This window comes from Anolis sagrei, chromosome X, assembly GCF_037176765.1.
Source record: "Anolis sagrei isolate rAnoSag1 chromosome X, rAnoSag1.mat, whole genome shotgun sequence".
Classification (NCBI taxonomy): Eukaryota; Metazoa; Chordata; class Lepidosauria; order Squamata; family Dactyloidae; genus Anolis; species Anolis sagrei.
Genome location: NC_090034.1, coordinates 38,103,626 through 38,127,069, shown reverse-complemented (window position 1 = coordinate 38,127,069; position 23,444 = coordinate 38,103,626). Strand labels below are relative to the sequence as shown.

The 23,444-nt window shown below is 42.1% G+C and overlaps 1 protein-coding gene across 19 annotated transcripts in view; it reads right to left on the bottom strand.

Moving 5' to 3' along the window:
- The window catches only part of RIMBP2 (RIMS binding protein 2), a 155,059-nt gene that overhangs the window by 83,669 nt on the left and 47,946 nt on the right, over nucleotides 1-23,444 (bottom strand). For 18 of the 19 annotated variants that reach the window (XM_060785618.2, XM_060785626.2, XM_060785609.2 and 15 more), the window contains 3 exons: nucleotides 17,495-17,616; nucleotides 12,570-12,674; nucleotides 6,840-6,890 (listed from right to left, as the gene is read on the bottom strand). In XM_060785618.2, coding sequence (XP_060641601.2) covers nucleotides 6,840-6,890; nucleotides 12,570-12,671 — 153 coding nt within the window. In that variant the 5' untranslated portion in view covers nucleotides 12,672-12,674; nucleotides 17,495-17,616. Of the gene's footprint in view, nucleotides 1-6,839; nucleotides 6,891-12,569; nucleotides 12,675-14,154; nucleotides 14,221-17,494; nucleotides 17,617-23,444 lie in introns of all 19 variants that reach the window. The other variant, XM_060785610.2, reaches the window with a different exon arrangement.

Genomic DNA, 23,444 nt, shown 5'->3' with positions numbered 1-23,444 from the left:
GAAACTTTATATTTGATAAGTGACTAAGGCCAGTGATGCTCAATCTGTCTCCATGTGGGCCAAATCACCAAGGGGATTTTTTTAGGCTTGTGCAATCCATGGTTCTAAATGGTTCTAAAGTACTTACAAAACTAGAGGGCACTGGTGCTTTGCTTCTACAATGTTGCTAAAGTTCAGGTGGTGAAAATTTCAGAACTCCAACAAAACAGGGTTATTGTAGGTATTTTGGGCTATATGGCCATGTTCTAGAAGCATTCTGGCAGGCATCCACAGGGGTTGTGAGGTCTGTTGGAAACTAGGAAAATGAGATTTATATATCTGTGGAATATGTCCAGGGTGGGAGAAAGAACTCTTGTCTGTCGGAGCTTGGTGTGAATGTTTCAATTGGCCACCTTGATTAGCATTTGATGGCCTGACAGTTTTTAGGTGTGGCTTGTTAGTGCCTGGGGGAATCCTTTGATGATTCCCCAGGCACTAACAAAACTTTCAAAATTTCATTATTATTTCATTATTGGTGATTTTTATGACAGAACCAATTAGGAACTGCCATTTATAATGAAATTTTGAAAGTTTTGTTAGAGTTCTGGAATTTTCACCACCAGAACTTTAGCAACACTGTAGAAGCAAAGCACCAGTGCCCCCTAGTTTTGTAAGTACTTCAGAACCATTTAGAACCATGGATTGCCCATGTCTAGATTTCAACCCAACTTGCTAACCATCTTTGCAGTATGAACAGCAATGGAAGTTTTGCCATGATTCTCCTCATTATGTGCCTCGGCGGCTGACATTTATTGATTTCTTTGGGAATCATACAAACAACATCCCACATAACTAAATTGCTTCCTCCCACCTCTTCCATGAAATACAACTTTTACTTTACAGTAGCTTATCTTGCAGTGCTTTGCAGTTCTTTAATCTGTGTCCTTTTTTTTCAAGAGATGCTATAATCAAACTGAAGTGGGGGACTATTATCAAGAATTTAAATGAGGATCATCGGTCTATCCACAATCTATATGTTCATTTATGTGCATGTGTTGAGGTGGGCCATTTGTAATGCTCCAGATGTGGTTGAACTAAAATGTCAATCATCTTTTATCAAGAACTTAGAAAAATTACCAACTCCCAGAACACCCCGTGGGTTATTTTCCATAATGGTTGGGTCTTTCTGGGAACTTAAGTCCCAAAAAGTAATATTTCCAAGTTCTGCTCTCATTACTAACTGTACTAACAAGGTCTGATGAGAGGTGATGTCCAACAACATCTAGAGGCCACACGTTGTCCAGCATTGAGTCTACACGCATGCAAAAGTATCAACTTTCCAAGTTACATGAAAATCAGGTATCTTACTTGTACGGACCTAGTGGAGAAGGCTGGACCTTAAATGATGAGAAATTTAGTAGTTCTCGCTCACAGTATATATGATACGATCCCTGGATCACCAAAAGGGATACATTCCAAGATCCCCCCTTAGGCACCTGAAAACTATGGATAATCATAAACCATATTTTATCGATACTTGGGAGACAGAAGCATACCATAGAACTATACTGGAGGACTTAGAGAGGCCTACAAACATTTCTCAAGAGTGGATAGAATTATTATTATTATTGTTGTTGTTGTTGTTGTTGTTGTTGTTGTTGTTGTTATTATTATTTGGAATGTGGGTAAGTGAAGCCATGGGTATTGGGGACATACTGTACACAAATTTAACAAAACATCAGGAGTTTTGGAGTTCGGTATCATCTGTACGCAGATGACAAAGAACTGTATTACTCGTTTCCACCTCAATCCAAGGAAGATCCCCGAGTCCTGGACCAGTGCCTGGCAGCTGTGATGACCTGAATGAGAGCTAATAAACTGAAACTTAATTCTGTCAAGACAGAGGTCCTCCTGGTCAGTCACAAGGCTGACCAGGGTATAGGGTGGCAATCTGTGCTCAAAGGGGTTACATTCCCCCTGAGGACACAAGTCCGCAGCTTGGTGGTCCTCCTGGACTCAGCGCTGACTCTTGAAGCTCAGGTGTCAACAGTGGCCGGGAGTGTCTATGTACAATTAAAACTTGTGCATTAACTGCAACCTTATCTCGAAAAGCCAGATCTTGCCATCATGGTCTATGCCTTAGTAACATCTCGTATTGATTACTGCAATGCACTCTATGTGGGGCTGCCTCTGAAGCTCCAGCTAGTACAAAGATCGGCAGCCAGGCTGCTGACCGGGGGGGGGGGGGTTATAGAAATCATATGACCTCCCTCCTAAAGCAGCTTCAATAGTTTCCTATTTGCTTCCGGGGCCAATTCAAAGCTCTGCACGGCTCTGGTCCTGACTACTGACCGCATCCCCCCGTGTAAAACTGATCGGGCCTTAAGATCGGCTGGGGAGGCCCTCCTCTCGGTTCCACCTCCTTCGCAAGCAAGGCTGATGAGGATGAGGGAGAGGGCCTTCTCAGTAGTGGCCCCCCAACTCTGGAACACCCTCCCCAAGGAGATCAGACAAGCACCCACCTTTACAGCATTTAGGAGGGACTTAAAGACCTGGTTATTTAAACAGGCCTTTGACAGTGAGTAGTCAACCTTTAGGATATGAATTTATGATAGCAAGCTCTTTTTAGCTTATAGTAACAACTGTGGTTTGTCTTAATGCTCATAATTTTATTGTTAATTTTTATATTTGATTGTGCTGAATTTTGTATTTTATATTTATTGATGTGGTATTAATGTTTATCTTATTTTCTGGATTGTATTGTATTACACTTATTCTATTATTTATGTTGTAAGCAGCCTCGAGTCCCTTGGGGAGAGGAGGCAGGATATAAATAAACATTATTATTATTATTATTATTATTATTATTATTATTATTATTATTATTTGATACACAACAAGATTAGTACACAGCAAACAAGATCACTATGCTGGCTTTTATATTCAATCACACGTCGGGCATTTTCCAAGTGGTTAGCACTGTGTGATGTATCAGCAAATAATGTGTGCAGATCCAAGTAGGGTGGCCTTTTGCAGCTGACAGATGGTAATTTTGTCAGCGACAATTGCTTTTAAATGCAGGCCAAAGTAGAACCCAAGGAAAATAATTCATTGAAAAAACAGTGGTGTCAGGGCAATTGTGATTTTTGTCTTTACTGCCCCCGGTTTTGCCCAAAGAAATTTAGTAGGAACCATGCAGCCCTCAAGACTGCAACTCCCAGCACTCCTTACCATAGCTTATGCAGACTAAACCTACTTGTAGTTAACAGTGCAACAACACCTGGAGGGCTAGTTGTATCCCATCCCTGCCTTCAAAGGATGCATTATTTTAAAACAATGGGAGTGCCTTGCAACCCTTAGGGAAACGATAGGAAATGTGCCACATTTTCCCCATCCCTGCTTTTGAGGTTTTAGTCCTGTAGCCAAGGTCAGTATCCAGAAAACAACAACACTTGGAGTTGAGAGGAGGAGTTGGCAGGGAGTATGGATTTTGTACCGTCAAGCCAACGGAGGCATTAGGAGATTGTGAGCATGCAAAAAGATAAACATTGCTGTCTTTGGGTTTGTTTTTTAAAAGATGAGAAACACACATACACAGCCAATTAATTCAATAGGCCTTTCTAGTAGATTAATGATCGTGTCAGATTATAAGAAGACCAAGAAGTTTAATCCCAGAATCGATAAAGTGTACCCAGCTTGTAAATCCCAGGCAAAGCTCAGTGACAACCATCATAATGGCTATTAGAAGTCATTAATGCAGCCAATGAAGGTATAGAGATTGTTATTCCCCCGGGTGCTGACTGTATGGACAAAGCAGTTAATGGATTCTGACTGAGCCAGAACTATTATTGGTCTTGGTCTCGTTTTTTGAGATTTATGAGGTTTTCAATTTTTAAAAAACCCTCCTTGGATTCTTCTCCTATGCTCTGCAGTTAGGCCATTCCTGAGCCATTCTGATATCCCATGAAAGAACTCGAAGAGAGTTTTGACTTGGAACTTCTCAACCTTATATATTTGTCCCTCTGTCCTTTTGCATTAGAAAAGTTGTGTGCTAGTTTTACGACTTTTAGGTATGTATTCCTCTATGGCAGGAGGTTAGATAGTCCTTGCCAAACCCTGGTGACAGTTTCCACTCTTTCACTTACAGATTTATATAATACTAGCCGTCCCCTGCCATGCGTTGTTGTGGCCCAGTCTGTGTAGATGTGTTTTGTGTGTGTATACATGCATATATGTGTGTATATACTTGTGTATGTGTATATATGTGTATTTGTGTATATATGTGGTTTTGCGCATGCCTTATAATGTATTTTTTGTTTTGTTTTTTGGCCTTTTAAGTCTCTTCTGCTGCGTTTTTCAGTGTTTTTATGAGTGATGGTCACTTGTTGGCCTGATAGGTGTATTGTGTCCAAATTTGGTGTCAATTCGTCCAGTGTTTTTTGAGTTACGTTAATCCCACAAACATTACATTTTTATTTATATAGACTAGCCATCCCCTGCCATGCGTTGCTGTGGCCCAGTCTCTGTATATGTTTTGTGTATGTATATATGTTTGTGTCTATATTTGTGTATATGTGTATATATGTGGTTTTGCGCATGTGTTCTAATGTATTTTAAGGGGGCCTTTTATGTCTCTCCTGCTGTGCTTTTCAGTATTTTTATGAGTGATGGTCACTCGTTGGCCTGATAGGTGTATTGTGTCCAAATTCACCCAGTGGTTTTGAGTTATGTTAATCCCACAAACAAACATTACATTTTTATTTACTGTATTTTCTGGCGTATAAGACTACATTTTAACCCAAGAAAATCTTCTCAAAAGTCAGGAGTCGTCTTATATGTGGGTGTAGTCTTATACGTCGAGAGTCGTCTTATAGAGCAGATGCTGAAACTTCCAGTCTGGATTGGAGAATCTGTGGTTGACGCATATGGTGGGGGAAGGTCAAAAATGGCCGTATGCATCGACTGTATGAAAGCATTAAGGGTGACGCTGTACAAGAACAGTAGAAGAAAATCCATTCATCAGGATTCGTGGACTTAATGTGATTCCGATGGTGAGGTGAAGGGGTGCCTCACCGGGAAGGTGTAAGTGAAGGGCGGAGCAAGCTGCAGGCGTCCGGGGCACCCGGGGTATGGAAAAAAGAGATAGAGTGACTCTGGGCCCAGAAAAACACACCTCTTTTACCTGTCTGGCCCGCCCTTGTATCCTATTACCGTACCTCCTCCTCTGCCTCTCAGATCTCGCTCCTGAAGACTGCAGTGAAGTGGTGCGTGTGCGCATGTGCGAGATCTGAGAGGCAGAGAAGGAGGCACAGTAATAGGAAAATTACCATATTGAAATCAAATCTGATGCTTTTTAAATTTTTATTTGGTGTGCATTGGAAGAGGGGTAGTTTTATATGGCAAGTATATTCCAAACTCTATATTTTAACTGGAAAAGTTGGGGGTTGTCTTATACGCCCAGTCATCGTATATTCTGGAAAATACAGTATATAGATTATGCCATACCATGGTGAAATCAGCACATTCGTCTCTATAGCCTAGTACTTTCCCTCTCTGGATTGGCAACAACAGTTCTGTAGAGCAGGGCTTATTACACTTTCCGCCTGAGAAATGTTGACGTGACCCCAGTTATATAGGTACAATGGAGTCTTGCTTATCCAACCTTCGCTTATCCGACATTCCATCTTATGTGACGCTCTTATCAGACACCCCCTTTTCCTCCAGCATTTCCCCTTAAAGGAGAGCTCCCCAACTCTCTCTCCATTCCCAATAAGTAAAAAAGGCAAGACAAGGAGGAAGAAGAGGAGGAGGGAGGAAAGGGGGGAAAGCAGAAACATCCTCCCTCCTTTCCTCTGTGATTTCCACGCTCCTCTTCAGCATCCGGGCACTTCCTGCTGGGCCGCTCTAGCCCCGAGGTGTTGCCTTGCCTTAACTCTTTGAGTCCCTGTTGTTAGTATTCTAGGTGTCTAGCACCACGTCAGATGGATAACAGCAGGAGACTCCGTATTATCTGCCGTTTTCATTTATCTGATGTTCTGCCAGCCCATTTATGTCGGATAAGCGAGACTCTACTGTATATAAAATAGGTATGAAACATTTACAATAAACTAGCAGTTGTACAGCTTGCTAAACAGGCTGATTTTCCTTTTCATTAAGTATGGTTGAAGTTTTTTCTGCAGAGTGCACATTGCTGCTAATGGATTCATATCAATGTCTAAAACAGCCACTGGATGGTGTTACTTGCCAATCTTTTTGTGACTCCAGCATTAAGCTAACAGGATCACATTCGGGGTCAGGACCCATAAGTTTAAAAAGCAGTGCTCTGGAGGGCTAAGCAGAATTATTTTCTCTGTTCCGCAGACTGAGAACTGCCTGACACCGTTTCAGTTGAGGATGTTAAGGACTGAATTGGGTCTTTTTTCCTTTGGTCTATAGTCTAGCAGGTGGCACAGCAGGTTCAACTGCTGAGCTGCTGAACTTGCTGACTGGAAGGTCGGCGGTTCGAATCCATGGGGCAGGGTGAGCTCCCACTGTCAGCCCCAGCTTCTGCCAACCTAGCAGTTTGAAAACATGCAAGTGTGAGCAGATCAATTGGTACCGCCCTGGCAGGATGGTAACAGCGCTCCATGCAGTCATCCTGGCCACATGATCTAGGAGATATCTACAGACAATGCCAGCTCTTCAGCTTAGAAATGGAGAAGAGCACCACAACTAGACTAAATGTCAAGGGGAAACCTTTACCTTATACTCTAGCACTCCACCCATTTGCTTCCTCAGTCTTCTTACCCTCACCTTCCTCAATCGCTCCATCTCCTAATAAGAAATCCTATAATGGGATGGAAAATTACAGCTTTGCTTACCTCTAGCAGCTGAACTGCACCTTCATGTTCTTTTTTAGCCTCAACTTGAGCCTGAAAAGATTACATTGTGATCATCATTATCATTTACAGTTTTGAACATCCTTTTCTACAAAAAAAAAAGACAAGGCATTTCATAATTGAAATATACCTCAATTATACAGTATATAACAACCCAGAGAACACTATGAACGCAACCAACGATAGATCTGAAACAAATCTGGTACATATAACCATCATGAACAACTTTGAATACCGGCGTGGTTTGGGGTTGGAGGGATTGATCCAAGTTGATGGAAGTTGCAGTATGGGACCATTCATCAAATCCAAACAGAACAATGACTATTTCCAGTGTTTATCACTACAAAATACCTAACCTTGACATCACTGGGCACATAAGCTCGTATTATAACATAATTGTAGCTATCTTGTTATATACAACCATATACAAACCTCAAGAAGGAAGGGAAATCAGAGGATAGGTACCATGGCTGGGTATCAGATTGTCTTTCACGCTTGCTAGATAGCTTTTGGGGTGGGTTGTTGTAGGTTTTTCAGGCTGTATGGCCATGTTCTAGAAGCATTCTCTCCTGATATTTCGCCTGCATCTGTGGCAAGCATTCTCAGAAGTTGTGAGGTTTGTTGGAAACTAGGAAAATTGGGTTTACATATCTGTGGAAGGTCCTGGGTGGGAGAAAGAACTCCTGTCTGTTGGAGGTTGGTGTGAATGTTTCAATTGGCCACCTTGATTAGCATTTGATGGCCTGACAGTTTTTAGGTGTGACTTGTTAACTGTCTGGGAAAATCCTTTGTTGAGAGGTGATTAGATGTTCCTGATTGTTTCTTGTCTGGGTTTGCCCTGTGTTTCAGTTTTCTTTTTTATTTGCTGTTATAATTTTAGAGTTAACAAGCCACACTTAAAATCTGTCAGGCCATCAAATGGTAATCAAGGTGGCCAATTGAAACATTCACACCTGGCTCCAAAAGACAAAGAGTTCTTTCTCCTAGTTTCCAACAAACCTCACAACCTCTGAGGATGCTTGCCACAGATGCGGGCAAAATGTCAGGAGAGAATGCTTCTAGAACATGGCCATACAGCCCCCAAAAACCTATACCAACGCAGTGATTCCGGCCATGAAAGCCTTTGACAATACATTGAACTTTTGGGGTATTATACACCTCTAAACCCTGTTCGTTCTCCAGGTTACTGTCTGAACTAGTTAACCCAAAGAAGCATCATACAGAGCCCGAGTAACTATTGGCTCAGTCTTATCAGTTCCTGATCAACTCTGCGTTCTTCCATCACACTTTGGTTTGGGCAACTGCTTTTGAGAACTTCTGTTTCCTCAAGGGTTGTCTGAAACTGTGTCCTTATGGTTTTTTTTCCCTTTTTCCTTTTAATATTAGATTAATAAGTCTTCTCTACTATCATCTAACAATATAAAAGGAAAAGGAAAAAACCTGGTCTTTGGAGTGCAAAGAATACCTTGGCAAGTAAGAAGAAATCTTTGTTTCATCTGTTATTGCAAGTTTATTTCCGAATTCTAGCCTCTAATAATGACACAGGAAGCCACACAAATATGTGCTGGAAATCTAGATTCTTGACAGGCTTGGTTATCTTATTGGATTTCCTTATCAGCATAGAAAATAGGAGGCCAATATTGTTTTGGTCTTTCTGTGACCAAATTGGACATCCTGGATGAGAGAGATGTTTAATATATTCTGAAATAGAACAGTCACGCTGGTTACTTGCTATCGGAGGGCTCTGTTATTAACTTCAGAATCTCATAAAACCAGTGGCAGCTCGATACAGAATGGGGAACACCTGGCTCGACAGCAGTACGTGCGAAAAAAATCTTGGAGTCCTCGTAGACAGGAAGGTGAACATGAGTCAACAATGTCACGCGACAGGTAAAAAAGCTAATGGGATTTTGGCCTGCATCAATAAGAGTCTAGTGACTAGCTCCAGGGAAGTCATACCACCCCTCTATTCTGCCTTGGTCAGACCACACCTGGAATCACACTGTGTCCAATTCCAGACACCACAATTTAAGAGAGATGTCAACTCTAAGCTGGAATGTGTCCAGAGGAGGGCGACTCAAATGATCAAGGGTCTGGAGAACAAGCCCTATGAGGAGCGGTGTAAAGAGCTGGGCATGTTTAGCCTGCAGAAGAGAAGGCTGATAGGAGACATGATGAGGGGCATGTATAAATACAGTATGTGAGGAGAAGTCATAGGGAGGAAGGAGCAGGCTTGTTTTCTGCTGCCCTAGAGACTAGGACACGGAACAATGGTTTCAAATTCTAGGAAAGGAGATTCCACGTGAACATTAGGAAGAACTTCCGAACTGTGAGAGCTGGTCAGCAGTGGAACTCTCTGGCCTGGAGTGTGGTGGAGGCTCCTTCTTTGGAGGCTTTTAAGCAGAGGCTGGATGGCCATCTGTGTCAAGAGTGCTTTGAATGCAATTTTCCTGCTTCTTGGCAGGGGGTTGAACTGGATGGCCCACAGGGTCTCTTCCAACTCTATAAGTCTATGATTCTATTATTCTAAGATTGCATATTATGGTTCTCTATTGTACCATTTTGTTAGAACTTGTCATAAAAGTGTAATCACGAATTGGCAAATTACACAGGATAAGGATTATTAATTGTTTATAATTGGAATTTGAGTAGGGTGTCATATTACTGAATGCCAACCTGGATATTACTGAATGCCAACCTGGATATTATTGAATGCCCACCTAGGCTCCCTATATGCACCAACTAACACTTCAGGAAAGGGTTACAGTAAGGATGAGTTCATGCATAATGATTTGTTGAAGTCTGGCTTGTTTCAGAATCCACCTCCAATCAATCTGTGATTTGGGTTGTATGTTTTTCTGGCTGTATGGCCATGTTCTAGAAGCATTCTCTCTTGACATTTCGCCTGCATCTATGGCAGGCATCCTCAGAGGTTATGAGGTCCTCACAACCTCTGAGGATGCCTGCCACAGATACAGGCGAAACGTCAGGAGAGAATGCTTCTAGAGCATGGCCATACAGCCCAAAAAACCTACAACAACCCAGTGATTCTGGCCATGAAAACCTTCAACAATCTGCAATTGGTTAGCCAGCTGCAAATTGCATTTAAAAATCTCTAAGTTCATTGCTGGATTTTGAATTCTAGTCACAGCTTGTCAACATATCTGAATCTAGAACTGCGGCATACCCCTGGCATTTTCTTAACTCATATCAAACAAACCCGTTCTTGCAGTTTTCTTCTTCACCAGGAGCAAGTGTTTGATAAAGGTCTTCATTGCCAATTTAAGCACTTCATCCTAGAGAGAAGTGACTAGTGGGGTGCCTCAGAGTTGTGTGCTCAGTGTTGTACCACAACTTTATTACAGTAATAACTTAGATGATGGGATAAAATGAATGTTTATTAAATTTTCAGATGACACCAAATTAGGAGGAGTGACTAATGCTCCAGAGTAGACTTGTGCATGGATACATTTTAGCTGTTTGTCTTCGGTCAATCCAGCTTCTTCGGCTGGGTAAGGTGACCATAACGGCAAAGGCCCAGCCAACATGGATATATAATGTCTGTAACGGGACCACATGGCAGCCCATCACGGCTCCTTCTCCCCTATTTGGCATCACAGTTACGTCCTGCCTTCAGTATATTTCTGGCTTGGCCTCTTGCTTGAATCTTTTTTATTTTCCTTTACTTTCTTGATTCTTTTTGTTTAGTGGAATTGACTGGGAGTTGGGAACATGCAGGATGGGTGGGTAGGGTGTGCACGTGCATTAACTGGCTTGGAGAGTCACACTTTTAGCTTCTTTTTCTCCTCCCCTCCCCTCCTTCAGAAAATGCTTCTAAAAGATAATAATTATTCATAATAATAGGTTTGTTTTTGTTTTTGTTTTTTTGTTGTGTCAGGAGCAACCTGAGAAACTGCAAGTCGCTTCTGGTGTGAGAGAATTGGCCGTCTGCAAGGACGTTGCCCAGGGGACGCCCAGATGATTTGATGTTTTATCATCCTTGTGGGAGGCTACTCTCATGTCCCCGCATGAGGAGCTGGAGCTGATAGAGGGAGCTCATCCGTCTCTCCCCAGATTCAAACCTGCGACCTGTCGGTCTTCAGTCCTGCCAGCACAGGGGTTTAACCCACTGCGCCACTGGCGCAGTAATCCCAGCAAACAAAAACAAAAGCTTCATTCTCAGAAAACTACTACCACCTAGTTACCTCTCCTCTAAAGTAGAAAGTAAAAACAGCTTTAAGGAAGCATTAAACACACAGAAAGGCATGAGGGGGGAAAAGGCACCACTCCAGGCATGACAAAGAGAGAGCTTTTTAAAGGAAGCCCTGGGAGATAGCTCCTGGTTGATCGCTCTTTCTTCCCTGGGAAGTGGAAAGCCTCCTTTAAATGCCTTGGAAAGCTGCATGCAGGGAAATAGAGTGCACGCCTGCAGCCTGTCTCCTCTAGAGTGGAATGAAACAGCTTTAAAGAAGCATTAAACTCAGTCTCCTCTACAGGCAGAAGGGAAAGGATAGCAGAAAGAGTGATATCTTAACTCTGATGCTTTTAATCCAGGTTGTAATAAATGATATAAGGACAAACAATGCCTAAAATGATGGGAAGGGGAGCTTAGGAAGCCCCCTTCCCCATAATGGGCCAGAGAGAGTGCTTTTTTAACCCTGTGGCTGAAACCCAGGCTCCCTTGAAGGGAAGAAAGAAAAGCGTCCCACAAACTGATCCCCATTGCCACTAATGGGTCGGATCTAGCCATATTTTTTGGGTGAGAACCAAAACAGGCTATCCGACTACCCGCCCATTTTCAGGAGCCACATGAAAACAGATACAGGGATCTACCAGAATCCGGCCAGCAGAAACGGATCGAGGTTTAGCCGAAATGCACAAGCCTACTCCAGAGAACAGGATCAGAATCATTACAGAGCTGGGTTATAACTAACAACGTGAATCCCAACATAGAGAAATGTAAGCTGCCATTATCTAGTCAGGAAAAATAAAATACACAAATGCAAATACAAGGTGGCATCTGACTTGAAATCAGCATATGTGGAAATGATCTAGACCACGGCTTCTTAAACTTTTTCCCACCCATGATCCCTTTCCACCTAAAAGATTTTTATGTAACCTTGGGTATTTATGTATATAAGTAGATATAAAAATCAAACATTTAAATTAATTTATTTACTATTTATTTATTTACAGTATTTATATACCGTTTTTCTCACCCCGAGGGGGACTCAAAACGGTTTATAATAAATCAGTATTTCCCAGGCTTCTTCAACAACTACAGCTCAAGCATTTTTGGCAGAACCCACTGTAAACACTGCATGTTGTTGATAACAGATTGGTGTAAATGTCTACAACAGCCACTAGGTGGCATTCAGGAACTTTTTACTGTCGCCAAATTTTTCACAACTCCCATTTTCTCTTACAGGACCTTATGCTAATCTACACTTTGAAATCATGGTAGTTGTTAGACCCGACACTAGATCACATGTGTGTACTGTATGTAGTTAGCCAATTATTTGGCAGGATAGAATAGATAGCAAACAGAAGGTGGTCTCCTGAGTGGTGCCTTTGATCGATCTTTTGAAGTATAGAGGCACCATTTTGCAAGGAGAAATCACAGGGTTGGCACATGTCATATATCTTGAAAATCTTGATGCTGAGTATCATAAAATATCTACCACTACGTTTTGATTTGTCCCTGTCTCTTACCTTCTGCAGGAGTTCAATTTCCTTCTGCTTTGCGTTGAGAACAGCCAAGGCTTGCTCATGCTCCAATTCCAGCTGTTGCCGCCGTTCAGCAGCCTCTCGCATATGCTGTGAAATGGGAAAGAAGCAACCCATGAAGCAAGCAAGAAACAGTTGTAGGCCTTCTTCCATGAGGATACTGCTAGTGCCTAAGCATGCGGTACTAACCTTTAATGCAAGGGAGCGTAAATGTGAAATGAACGCAGCAGGCATCTGAGGAGGGTTGGGTTTTTGACCATCCAATAATGCATTGTATGGGAAACTTGCCTACACTCATCTCTCCAGCAGGAAATCATGCAAACCCAGTAGATGTTCTATAGGGGAAATTCATCGCTCATTATTATATCTACATCTTCATTTATTGAACTTATCATCACCACTCCATATATTCTTGGCCTCTAAAAGGTAACACCTTATTACAATAACATAACTTGGGGCACAACTAAACCTATTCAGTTACGTTGGTTTAGAATGAGTTTGGGAAAATCAGCTTTATTGTGTGGATGATTAGATTGACATTTCTGGAACAGGTTTTAGGCCAGGAAAGTGATGGACCTTCCTGGCCTAATTAACCACAGAAGGTGGTCTAAAACCAGTTCCAGAATCCACAATGTCCACAGCTTGCCAGATGCTGGAGAATGAATTTCCCCTCATTTTCAGCCTGACATGCACATCAGCACTCAGGAGGCATGAGAGGTGAAAAAAAGGGAACGTTAGCAGTGAAGGTAATCCATGACCTTTTCCAGGACATTGGCCCCCTGCTGCCCAGCCATGGCCTTGAGGTATTTTTTGGCACCTCCCTTGTTCAACTTTGAAGGTGTGCTGCAGCGTAGGCCAGTGTCTATAAAGCACTTCTCATTATGTAGGTACTGTGGGTTTCAGTGTATGATATGGGTTAGATTTAGAGCTCGCTGAAGTGCATTAAGGGGTTTAATTAGGACTTTTCCCCAACTTTGCTTGATGTGCTGCAGCGCACTTTGGCCGTGTGCATTTTCTTTTATCCTCTTGTATATTATTATTATTATTATTATTATCATTATTACTATTATTATTATTATTATTATTATTATATTTATACACTGCACCAACATCAGAGAGGCAGAAGTCCGCAAGAACACTGACGTAGGGAGGAAGAGGCCACCTTTTGCTGTTACGGTCACAGAGCTCAGCTTCGTCATCAGTGAACTCTGTTGCTCTCTGAAGGACTGAGGCCCTGACTCAGCAACCACCTTGCATCCTGAAGACTGGAACATGAAAGGAGAAGTCCTGGCCAAGAAGGACAAACACTAAATAGAGTTTGTTCACTTCGGGGGTGGGTCTGTCCTTTTGCTTGTCTGGGGTGAGGTTCCTTGCCTGCTTTTACATCTGCCTGCTTGAGTTGTACATAGTTTGTTGTACAAAAAGCCCACTGTATGGTTCAGATATGTGGGTGACACTTTCACCATTTAAAGCCATGGAGAAGAAGAACTAAACAGGTTCCTGGACCATCTTAACAGCATGCACCCAAACATCCAATTCACTATGGAAAAAGAAAATGAAGGAAAACTACCTTTTCTAGATGTCCTAGTCATCCACAAACCAGATCAACAATTGGGTCGTACAGTTTACAGGAAACCTACACACAAAGATAGATACTTACATAAAAACTTCAACCATCACCCAAGCCAAAAAAAGAAGTACCATTAAAGCCCTGGCAGACCGTGCAAAAAGAATCTGCGAAGCCCACCTCCTCCAAGATGAACTGAACCATTTAAACTGGGCTTTACAGGCCAATGGAGACTCCACCTCAGACATCAGAAGAGCTGCAAGACTGAGAACAAGTCACGAGAACAAAGACAAAGATCCACCCAGAGGTAAAGTGTTCTTGCCATACAACAAGGGAACCACTGACTGCATAGGGAAGCGGATGAGGAAACACAACCTATAAAGTATTTGCAGACCCACTAAGAAAATTCAACAAATGCTACGTGAAAGGACAAGAGGGATCATCTCACCACTGTAGGAGTCTACCGTATACTGTGCAGCTGTGGACAAGTCTACAGAGGGACACCCAAACGCAGCATTGTCCAAACACGAATCAAGGAACATGAAAGGCACTGCAGACTAATTAAGTCATCCATAGCATCCAGAGAAGTCATCCATAGCAGAGCACCTGATGAACCAACCAGGACACAGCATATTATTGGAGAACACAGAGATGCTGGACCACTCTCACAACCACCATGTCAGGCTACACAGAGAAGCCACTGAAATCCACAAACATGTGGACAATTTCAACAGAAAGGAAGAAACCATGAAAATGAACAAAATCTGGCTACCAGTATTTTTTTAAAAAATCTAAAATTATAACAGTAAATAAAAAACAAAACTCAAACACAGGACAAGTCCAGACAAGAAACAATCAGGAACAGCTAATCACATCTCAACAAAAGATTCCCCCAGGCAGGAACAAGTCACACTTAAAAACTGTCAGGCCATCAAATGCTAATTAAGGTGACCAACTGAAACATTCACACCTACCTCCAACAGACAAGAGTTCTATCTCCCACCCTGTACTTTCCACAGAGATATAAACCCAATTCTCCTAGTTTCCAACAGACCTCACAACCTATGAGGATGCCTGCCACAGATGCAGGCGAAACGTCAGGAGAGAATGCTTCTAGAACATGGCCATACAGCCTGAAAAACCTACAACAACCCACTGTACACAGTTTGTTTTTATTAGCCACTTGTTAGCCTGCCAATATAGAAAGAGCACGTTTTCCAGAGGAGGAACCGTCAGTAAATGGAAAAAAAACTGCTGGGAATGCTGAACTGGCCTGTTTTATAGATACCTGGTTGAATGAGATTAGAGAGGAGGGTGTAATCTCTCTCAAGGTATGCTTTTAACTAAAATTGCTGACCAGAAGGTGGGCAGTTCAAATCCACAGGATGGGGTGAGCTCCCATTGTTAGCCCCAGCTTCTGCCAACCTAGCAGTTCAAAAACTTGCAAATGTGCGTAGATTAATGGATACCACAGCATGAAGGTAATGGCGCTCCATGCAGTCATGCTGGCCACATGACCTAGGAGGGGTCTACAGACAATGCTGGCTCTTTGGCTTAGAAATGGAGATGAGCACCATCCCCCAGAGTCAGACATGACTAGACTTAATATCAAGGAAAAACCTATACCTTTGCCTTTAATGTAAAATGGGGTTTGTCAGTGATAAGGATCACAGAAAAAATATCTAAGAGGAGTGCTCTTTGCTCGCTTAGATTATTCCTTAGTGAATTAATCATTACAGGGTTGCTGTTTTTTTATTTTACTTGTTAAAATGTCAGTTCTGCAGTATGCAAAAACTCCTCTGAAGCAGGACAGCAGTAGTTCGGTTTAATGGGACCCAGTAGAAAAGTGATGGTTTCAAAACACTGCAAGACATAACACTGTACAAGCAAAGACAGACAAGCAAAGGCAGACAAATGCATTTTGGGAAGCCAGAAGAAGCAGGATGTAAAAGGTTGTGAAAACAATGTTTGTTCAAGAAGCAGGCTCTACACCCATAATATCATTTTCCCACTGATTTAAATGAAAGCAGGATCAATCTCGGGTCACACAAAGACATGACAAAGTTGCTTTATGTTTCTGAGTCCATGTTTAGAATCCTGGTTTGATAATACTTAATCATCATCATCATCATCACCATCATCATCATCATCATCATCATCATCATCATCATCATCATCATCTTTATTTATATCCCACACCTATCTCCCCGAGGGGGACTCAGGGTGGTTGCCAACAAAAGAATGGCAAACATTCACTACCACAATAAACCAACAAAAACAAATAAACAACCCAACCACATTCCAGAAATAAATCCACATATGGCACAAAATTATCACATAATCAAAATTAAATAATAACATAACCAAATAACGTAACGGATCAATTACTTCACATCTAACATTAAAACACAACACACATCTAGCCAAATCTAAAAATACATTTAAAATTATTAAATGAGAATATACTGCAAGTTGCTTCTAGTGTGAGAGAATTGGCTGTCTACAGAGATATTGCCAAGAGAACGCCCAGATGTGTTACCATCCTGCTGGGAGGCTTTTCTCATGTCCTCACAAGCTAGAGCTGACAGACAGGAGCTTACTCGTGGATTTGAACCAGCAACCTTTGGGTCAAGAAACCAACCTTCAGGTCAGCAGTCCAGCCAGCACAAGGGTTTAACTAATTAAATGAGCAACCAAAAAATGAGTTCTGTTCTTCCCTCTGCATTTTCTGAGCTCACAAAGTCAAGCTAAATGTTGATATACATTTCACACATTTCTGACACTTGCTGAGTATGAGGAGAAGGATAACTACAGTAGAGTCTCGCTTATCCAACGTTCCGTCTTATCCGACGCTGTAATCCGACACCCCCTTTTCCTCCAGCATTTCCCCTTCAATTAAAGGAGCATTCCCCAACTCTCGCTCCATTCCCAATAAGTGAAAAAGGTAAGACAAGGAGGAAGAGGAGGGAGGAAAGGACGGAAAGAGGCAGGACTGGAAGCAGAAGCAGAAACCTCCTCCCTCCTTCCCTCTGTGATTTTCACGCTCCTGTTCCACATCCTGGCATTTCCTGCTGGGCTGCTCCAGCCCCAAGCCGTTACCTTGTCTTAACCCTTTGAGTCACTGTCGTTAGTATTCTAGGTATCTAGACAGGCAACAGTAGGAGACTCCATATTATCCGACATTTTCATTTATGCAACATTCTTCCAGCCTGTTTATGTCGGATAAGCGAGACTCTACTATATCACCATCGCCATTACCAACAGTAACAGCAATTATACAGGACATAGAACTCTTCAAAACACTTCACAAAACATACAATAGTTTAGTTCTCTATTCTCATACCTTCAGTACTTGCTCTAGGTTCTCCAGTTTGGCTTGGAGCTGGTGTTTCTCCTTGACAGCCAAATCTCGTTCTTCAGTCACTGTGGTGAGGGTTTCTCTAAGTGGATCATACTCTGTTTTCACTTAAACATCAAGAGAGGAAAATGGTGAGCGCCCAGGTGGGGTTTCAATAGATTCAATGAAAGTAAACTCATATAATTGTTAAATTATTATTATTATTATTATTATTATTATTATTATTATTACCCAAGATTATTTGGGAGAGTTCAGCTACTCACCTCCCTACAGATTTTATGGAAGTGATAAAAGTACGGTAGAGGACAAAACAAGGAGAAGGAAAAAAGCTCCCCCCCCCCCCTTTCACCGCTGGCGTGTTACACAATGGGCGAGTTAACTAGGCAATTCCCTTGACAGCTGGCCCCAGTTAGGACCCAAAAATCTTGTCCTCAAGCACTTTACGATAGTTATATCCAAATCCTTAATGGTAAATCGTTCTTACTCTCATCGCTGCTATATGATATTTGCACTTTACTCATTAGCTCTATCCTTTAATGCTGTGGCACCAGATTGCCCACCCACGACGAGACACTGAACTTTGCTATTGGTTGTCGGTTTTGATGTTCGTTTTTGTACACTGTTTAAGAAACGAAGTGGATGACTGAGCTACAAATGGGAAAGAGGCTATCCTGGGGGGTGAATAAATTCTCCATCTTCTTTAAAGACAGAAAACCATCGAACACCATGCAAAGAAGACAATTCCCACTTTCCACCAATTGTGGAATGCGGTTGTTAGCGTCAGTCCATTGTCAACCTGGGACAATCCCATCATTGTTGTGAAGGCCATAAAATCTTGAACAGCTGTAGCAGAAATGTAAAAGTCACTCAGAACCCTTCTTTGGGGAGGGGAGGGGCATCTCCAAAAAGGAAAACAAATAGACATGTATGTTTCAAGAAACAGGTACTACAAATGCAACAGTTCTGGCCCAGCTTACCTGTCCGAACATATCTCCCTCTATGAACCACCCTGGAGGTTAAGATAATCTGGGGAGACCCTGCTCTCGATCCCACCTCCTTCGCAGGCTCGATTGGTGGGGACGAGAGGCGGGGCCTTCTCAGTGGTGGCCCCTCGGCTGTGGATCTCCCTCCCCAGTGACATTAGATCAACTCCCTCCTTCCTGACCTTTAGAAAGAAATTAAAAACGTAGCTGTGGGGCTGAGCCTTTGGACAGTAAATTCAGTGATATTGAATAAGTGCGATTACGACCAGAACGGCTCCCAGACTATGATTTTGGATTATTGGTTTTAATGTTGAGATGTTTATAAGTTTATGCTTTTTAATATATAGGTTTATTTTATTATATGTTATGTATATGTGGCATTGAATTATTGCCTACTTGTAAGGCCACTCTGTGTCCCCTTCAGGGTGAGGTATAAATATCGTAAGTAAAGAAAGAAAGAAATAGCTACTCCGCCTTCTCAAGTCCACAATTTAGGTTTCTATCACAAAGAATCAGGACTCTTAGTTCATTTATCTGGCACAGTGGTCACAGTTTCTGTGTTTGGACTAGTATTTCAACACACAATTCACAAAACAATATTCTTGCCTTCCCTCTGAATTTTGCTGCCAATGGGGTACGGGGTGCAATTAAATGTAGCTTGTCACATCCTCAATATGTTTTCTGTCAATTCCATTTATTCCTGTTTATACAAGTGGACCTAATGATCGCTTCAGCAAGCGGGTGTCTTGGGAACATATGGGTCCATAACATGGAATGAAAATTTCATCAGAACGCCAAAGGCCCCCCAGTGGCAAGGAGAAATAGCTGACCTAGTTTGAAATAGTAGATACCAAATGTTTAGTTCTCATAGAACATTATCCTCTGGAATGAACTGAAAAAAGGAGCAATTTTAAATGGTTACACCAACATATAGCATACACAAACAGTATGTAACTTTGAAATAATATTTGTTACAACCTACGACATAGTATATCTGTTATTCCTTAAATGTCATGGGATTCTTGGGGAGGGATGTTCCAGATCATTGGGAGTTTACAGGACCAGATGTACACAAACATAGTTCCACAGTCTTGCTTGATACCATACCCACGTTTTCAGCCAGAGGTGGGAAACTTTTGCGAGTTTCCCACTTCTGGGGCACTTTAATTCCCTGGATCTTTTTAGGGACACATAATAACTTCCTCCACTATTCAATGTTGCTAAAATTCAATGGTGTAGCAGCAACCAATAGGCCTGATGTGGCAGAGTGGGTTAAACTGCTAAGCTGCAGAACTTGCTGACCAGAAGGTCGGTGGTTCGAATCCACGGGACGGGGTGAGCTTCTGCTGTTCGCCTCAGCTTCTGCCAATGTAGCAGTTCAAAAACATGCTTCGGTGGGAAGGTAACAGCACTCCATGCAGTCATGCTTGCCACATAACCTTGGAGGCATCTACAGACAACGCCAGCTCTTCAGCTTGAAAATGGAGATGAGCACAACCACCCAGAGCCAGACTCAACTAGACTTAATGTCAAGGGGAAACCTTTACCTTTAGCAGCAACCATCGAGTCCCAAGGATGCAGTATTAACCCTAGGTTGTTTATATATTGTCATCAGGACTTTATTTGAACATTATGTTATTTGTTTACTGGGACTTATCAGAAAGATGACATAGACTTCCATACATCATTTTTAAAATTCTCTTCTCCATACAATTTGTATTGCAAAGATATGGGGAAGGGGACAAGAATGGGTATAGAACAGGGGCATGTTTAACATCTTACATCTTCATCTTCCTCCTTTGTTAACTAATCCAGAAAAGGTTTCTATGAAAAAAGGAGATAATTTATTTTCTAATCTAAAAACAGAAGGATAGAAAAGTAGTATTTTGAAACAAAGGAGATCAAAATGTTTTTAAAAGGCAAAGGTAAAGGTTGCCCCTGACATTAAGTCTAGTCATTTCCATCTCTGGGGGTGGTGCTCATCTCCATTTCTATGCCGAAGAGCCAGCGTTGCCCATAGACACTTCCAAGGTCATGTAGGCAGCATGACTGCATGGAGTGCTCTTACCTTCCCGTCGAAACAGTACCTACTGATCTACTCACATTTGCATGTTTTCGAACTGCTAGGTAGGCAGAAGCTGGGCCTAACCGCAGGAGCTCACCCCTCTCCCCAGATTCGAACCACCGACCTTTCAGTCAGCAAATTCAGCGGCTCAACGGTTTAACCTGCTGCACTACCAGAGGGCCTGATCGAAAAATTGAGAAATGGAAAAAGAAAGCCCTAACTAACACATCCTACTCTGTCTCTGCTGTCTTTCTCATAATTAAAAAAATATCCTTTTGTCACAAATCATCTTATCTCTGGTAGATTCACTTTCCAGGATTCCTTGGATATCATTTGGGATCCTGTTATTCTTGTGACTAACTTCTCTATTTTTTTTCCTTTTCTTGTTATTCCTACATCTCTGCACTACTAGTTTTCCCATAATGCTGTAAAATAAACCCCAATGTTTTTGTTTTGTTTTCTTCTTTTAAGTAGTCAATAAAAGGCTGCCATTTTTCTTCAGATTTGGAAGGATCTGGCGATCATATAAGCCTGGTCAGTTTGTCCATCTCTGGAATGCCCAACATTTTTGTAATCCATAAATCTTGGCTAGGAATGTTTTCTTATAGTTAGCATAAACAATCCTTGCTGCAATAACTATGTATAAAAAGTATCAGAATGTTTTTTGAAAGTGTTGAATTTGTATGTCCCAAAAGAAAGGCTTCTGGCTCTAGTGGAAAAGATGTTTTCAATGTTCTTATGAATTATAATTCAATTTTTGTTTTGTTTCAGGAAATGTCCACCACACATAGTAAAAAGTTCCTTCGTTATGATGACATTTCTGACAACACATTTCCAACCAATATTTTGAAATGTTGGTTCCATCTTTGCTAATCTTTCCAATGTCATATACCACCTATACATCATCTTGTAGAAATTTCCTCTTAGTCCATAACATCTTGTGAATTTAATCTTTGTTTTCCACATCTGTTCCCATTTGTCTGCTCTAAACACTAAACCAATCTAAACACCTTTGCAGAGGCATACGAGAAGCTCAGCCTCTCACTGACCATCAAGAAAATCTAAGTGCGCTTCTAGCAGTCACCAGCCAATCCCTCTGCAATGCCAAAAATACAGCTTAATGGTGTAAGATTAGAAAATGTCAACCATTTCCTCTACTTTAGCAGCCACCTCTCCACAGAAGGCAACATTGACACTGAAACACAACACTGCCTGAACTCTGCGAGTGCAGCATTTTTCTGAATGCTCCTACGCCATCAACTCCACTGCTGGCCACATTGTCTGAATGCCCAATCACAATCTCCCAAAGCAGTTACTCTACTCCCAACTCAAGAATGGAAAACAGACTGTGGGTGAACAGGAAAAGAAATTTAAAGATGGGCTTAAAGCTAACCTTAAAAACTGTGGCAGAGACACCAATAGAGAACTGGGAAGCCCTGGTCTTTGAGCACTCTAACTGGAGATCAGCTATGATCAGCAGTGCTATGGAATTTGAAGAGGCCCGAATGGAGGGGGGAAACGTGCCAAGAGGAAGGCACATCAAGTCAACCCTGACGGGGACTGCCTTCCACCCAACAAAGGATCCCCCAGACATCAACAAGTCAGGCTTCGAAACTACAAGGCCATTCAATGCTAATGAAGATGGCCAATTGACTGTGTGGATCATAAAAAATTGTGGCAAGTTCTTGGTGGTATGGGGATACCAAGTCACCTTGTCCATCTCCTGAGGAATCTGTATAACGACCAAGCAGAAACAGTTAGAACAGACCAAGAAACAACAGACTGGTTCAAGATTGGGAAAGGAGTACGGAAAGGTTGTATACTCTCACCCAACCTATTCAACTTGTATACAGAACACATCATGCAATGTGCGGGGCTTGCCAAATCCAAGGCTGGAGTTAAAATTGCTGGACGAAACATTAACAACCTTAGATATGCAGATGATACCACTTTGATGGCTGAAAGCAAGGAGGAGCTGAGGAGCCTTCTAACCAAGGTGAAAGAAGAAAGTGCAAAAGCTGGGTTGCAGTGAAACATCAAAAAAAACCAAGATGATGGCAACCAGACTGATTGATAACTGGTAAATAGAGGGAGAAAATGTGGAGGCAGTGACAGACTTTGTATTTCTAGACATGAAGATTACTGCGTATGCAGGCTGCAGCTAGGAAATCAGATGTTTACTTCTTGGGAGGAGCGCAATGACCAATCTCGATAAAATAGTCAAGAGTAGAGACATCACACTGGCAACTAAGGTCCACAAAGTTAAAGCAATTGTATTCCCCGTAGTAACCTATGGGTGTGAGAGCTGGACCATAAGGAAGGCTGAGTGAAGGAAGATATACGCTTTTGAACTGTGGTGCTGGAGGAAAATTCTGAGAGTGCCCTGGACCGCGAGAAGGTCCAACCAGTACACACTCCAGGAAATAATGCCCAACTGCTCACTGGAGGGAAGGATATTAGAGGCAAAGATGAAGTACTTTGGCCACATCATGAGAAGGCAGGAAAGCTTGGAGAAGATAATGATGCTAGGGAAAATGGAAGGAAAAAGGAAGTGAGGCCGACCAAGGGCAAGATGGATGGATGGTATGCTTGAAGTGACTGGCTTGACCTTGAAGGCGCTGGGGGTGGCGAAGGCCGACAGGGAGCTCTGGCATGGGCTGGTCCATGAGGTCACAAAGAGTCGGAAGTGACTTACAAAGCCAAGGCTTCTTGCTGGAACAGATACAGGAGCAAAGACTAGGTAATTGGATCAGTTGCTGCCAGCGATGGCTGTTTCCCCTGCTCCTGATATATAGTCCTCAGCCCACAGCACATGTGTCTCCAGAGAGTGGTCTGATTGCTGCAAGTCTTGCTTCTTGCTCCCTTTGGCGTTCTTGAAAAGTAGGAA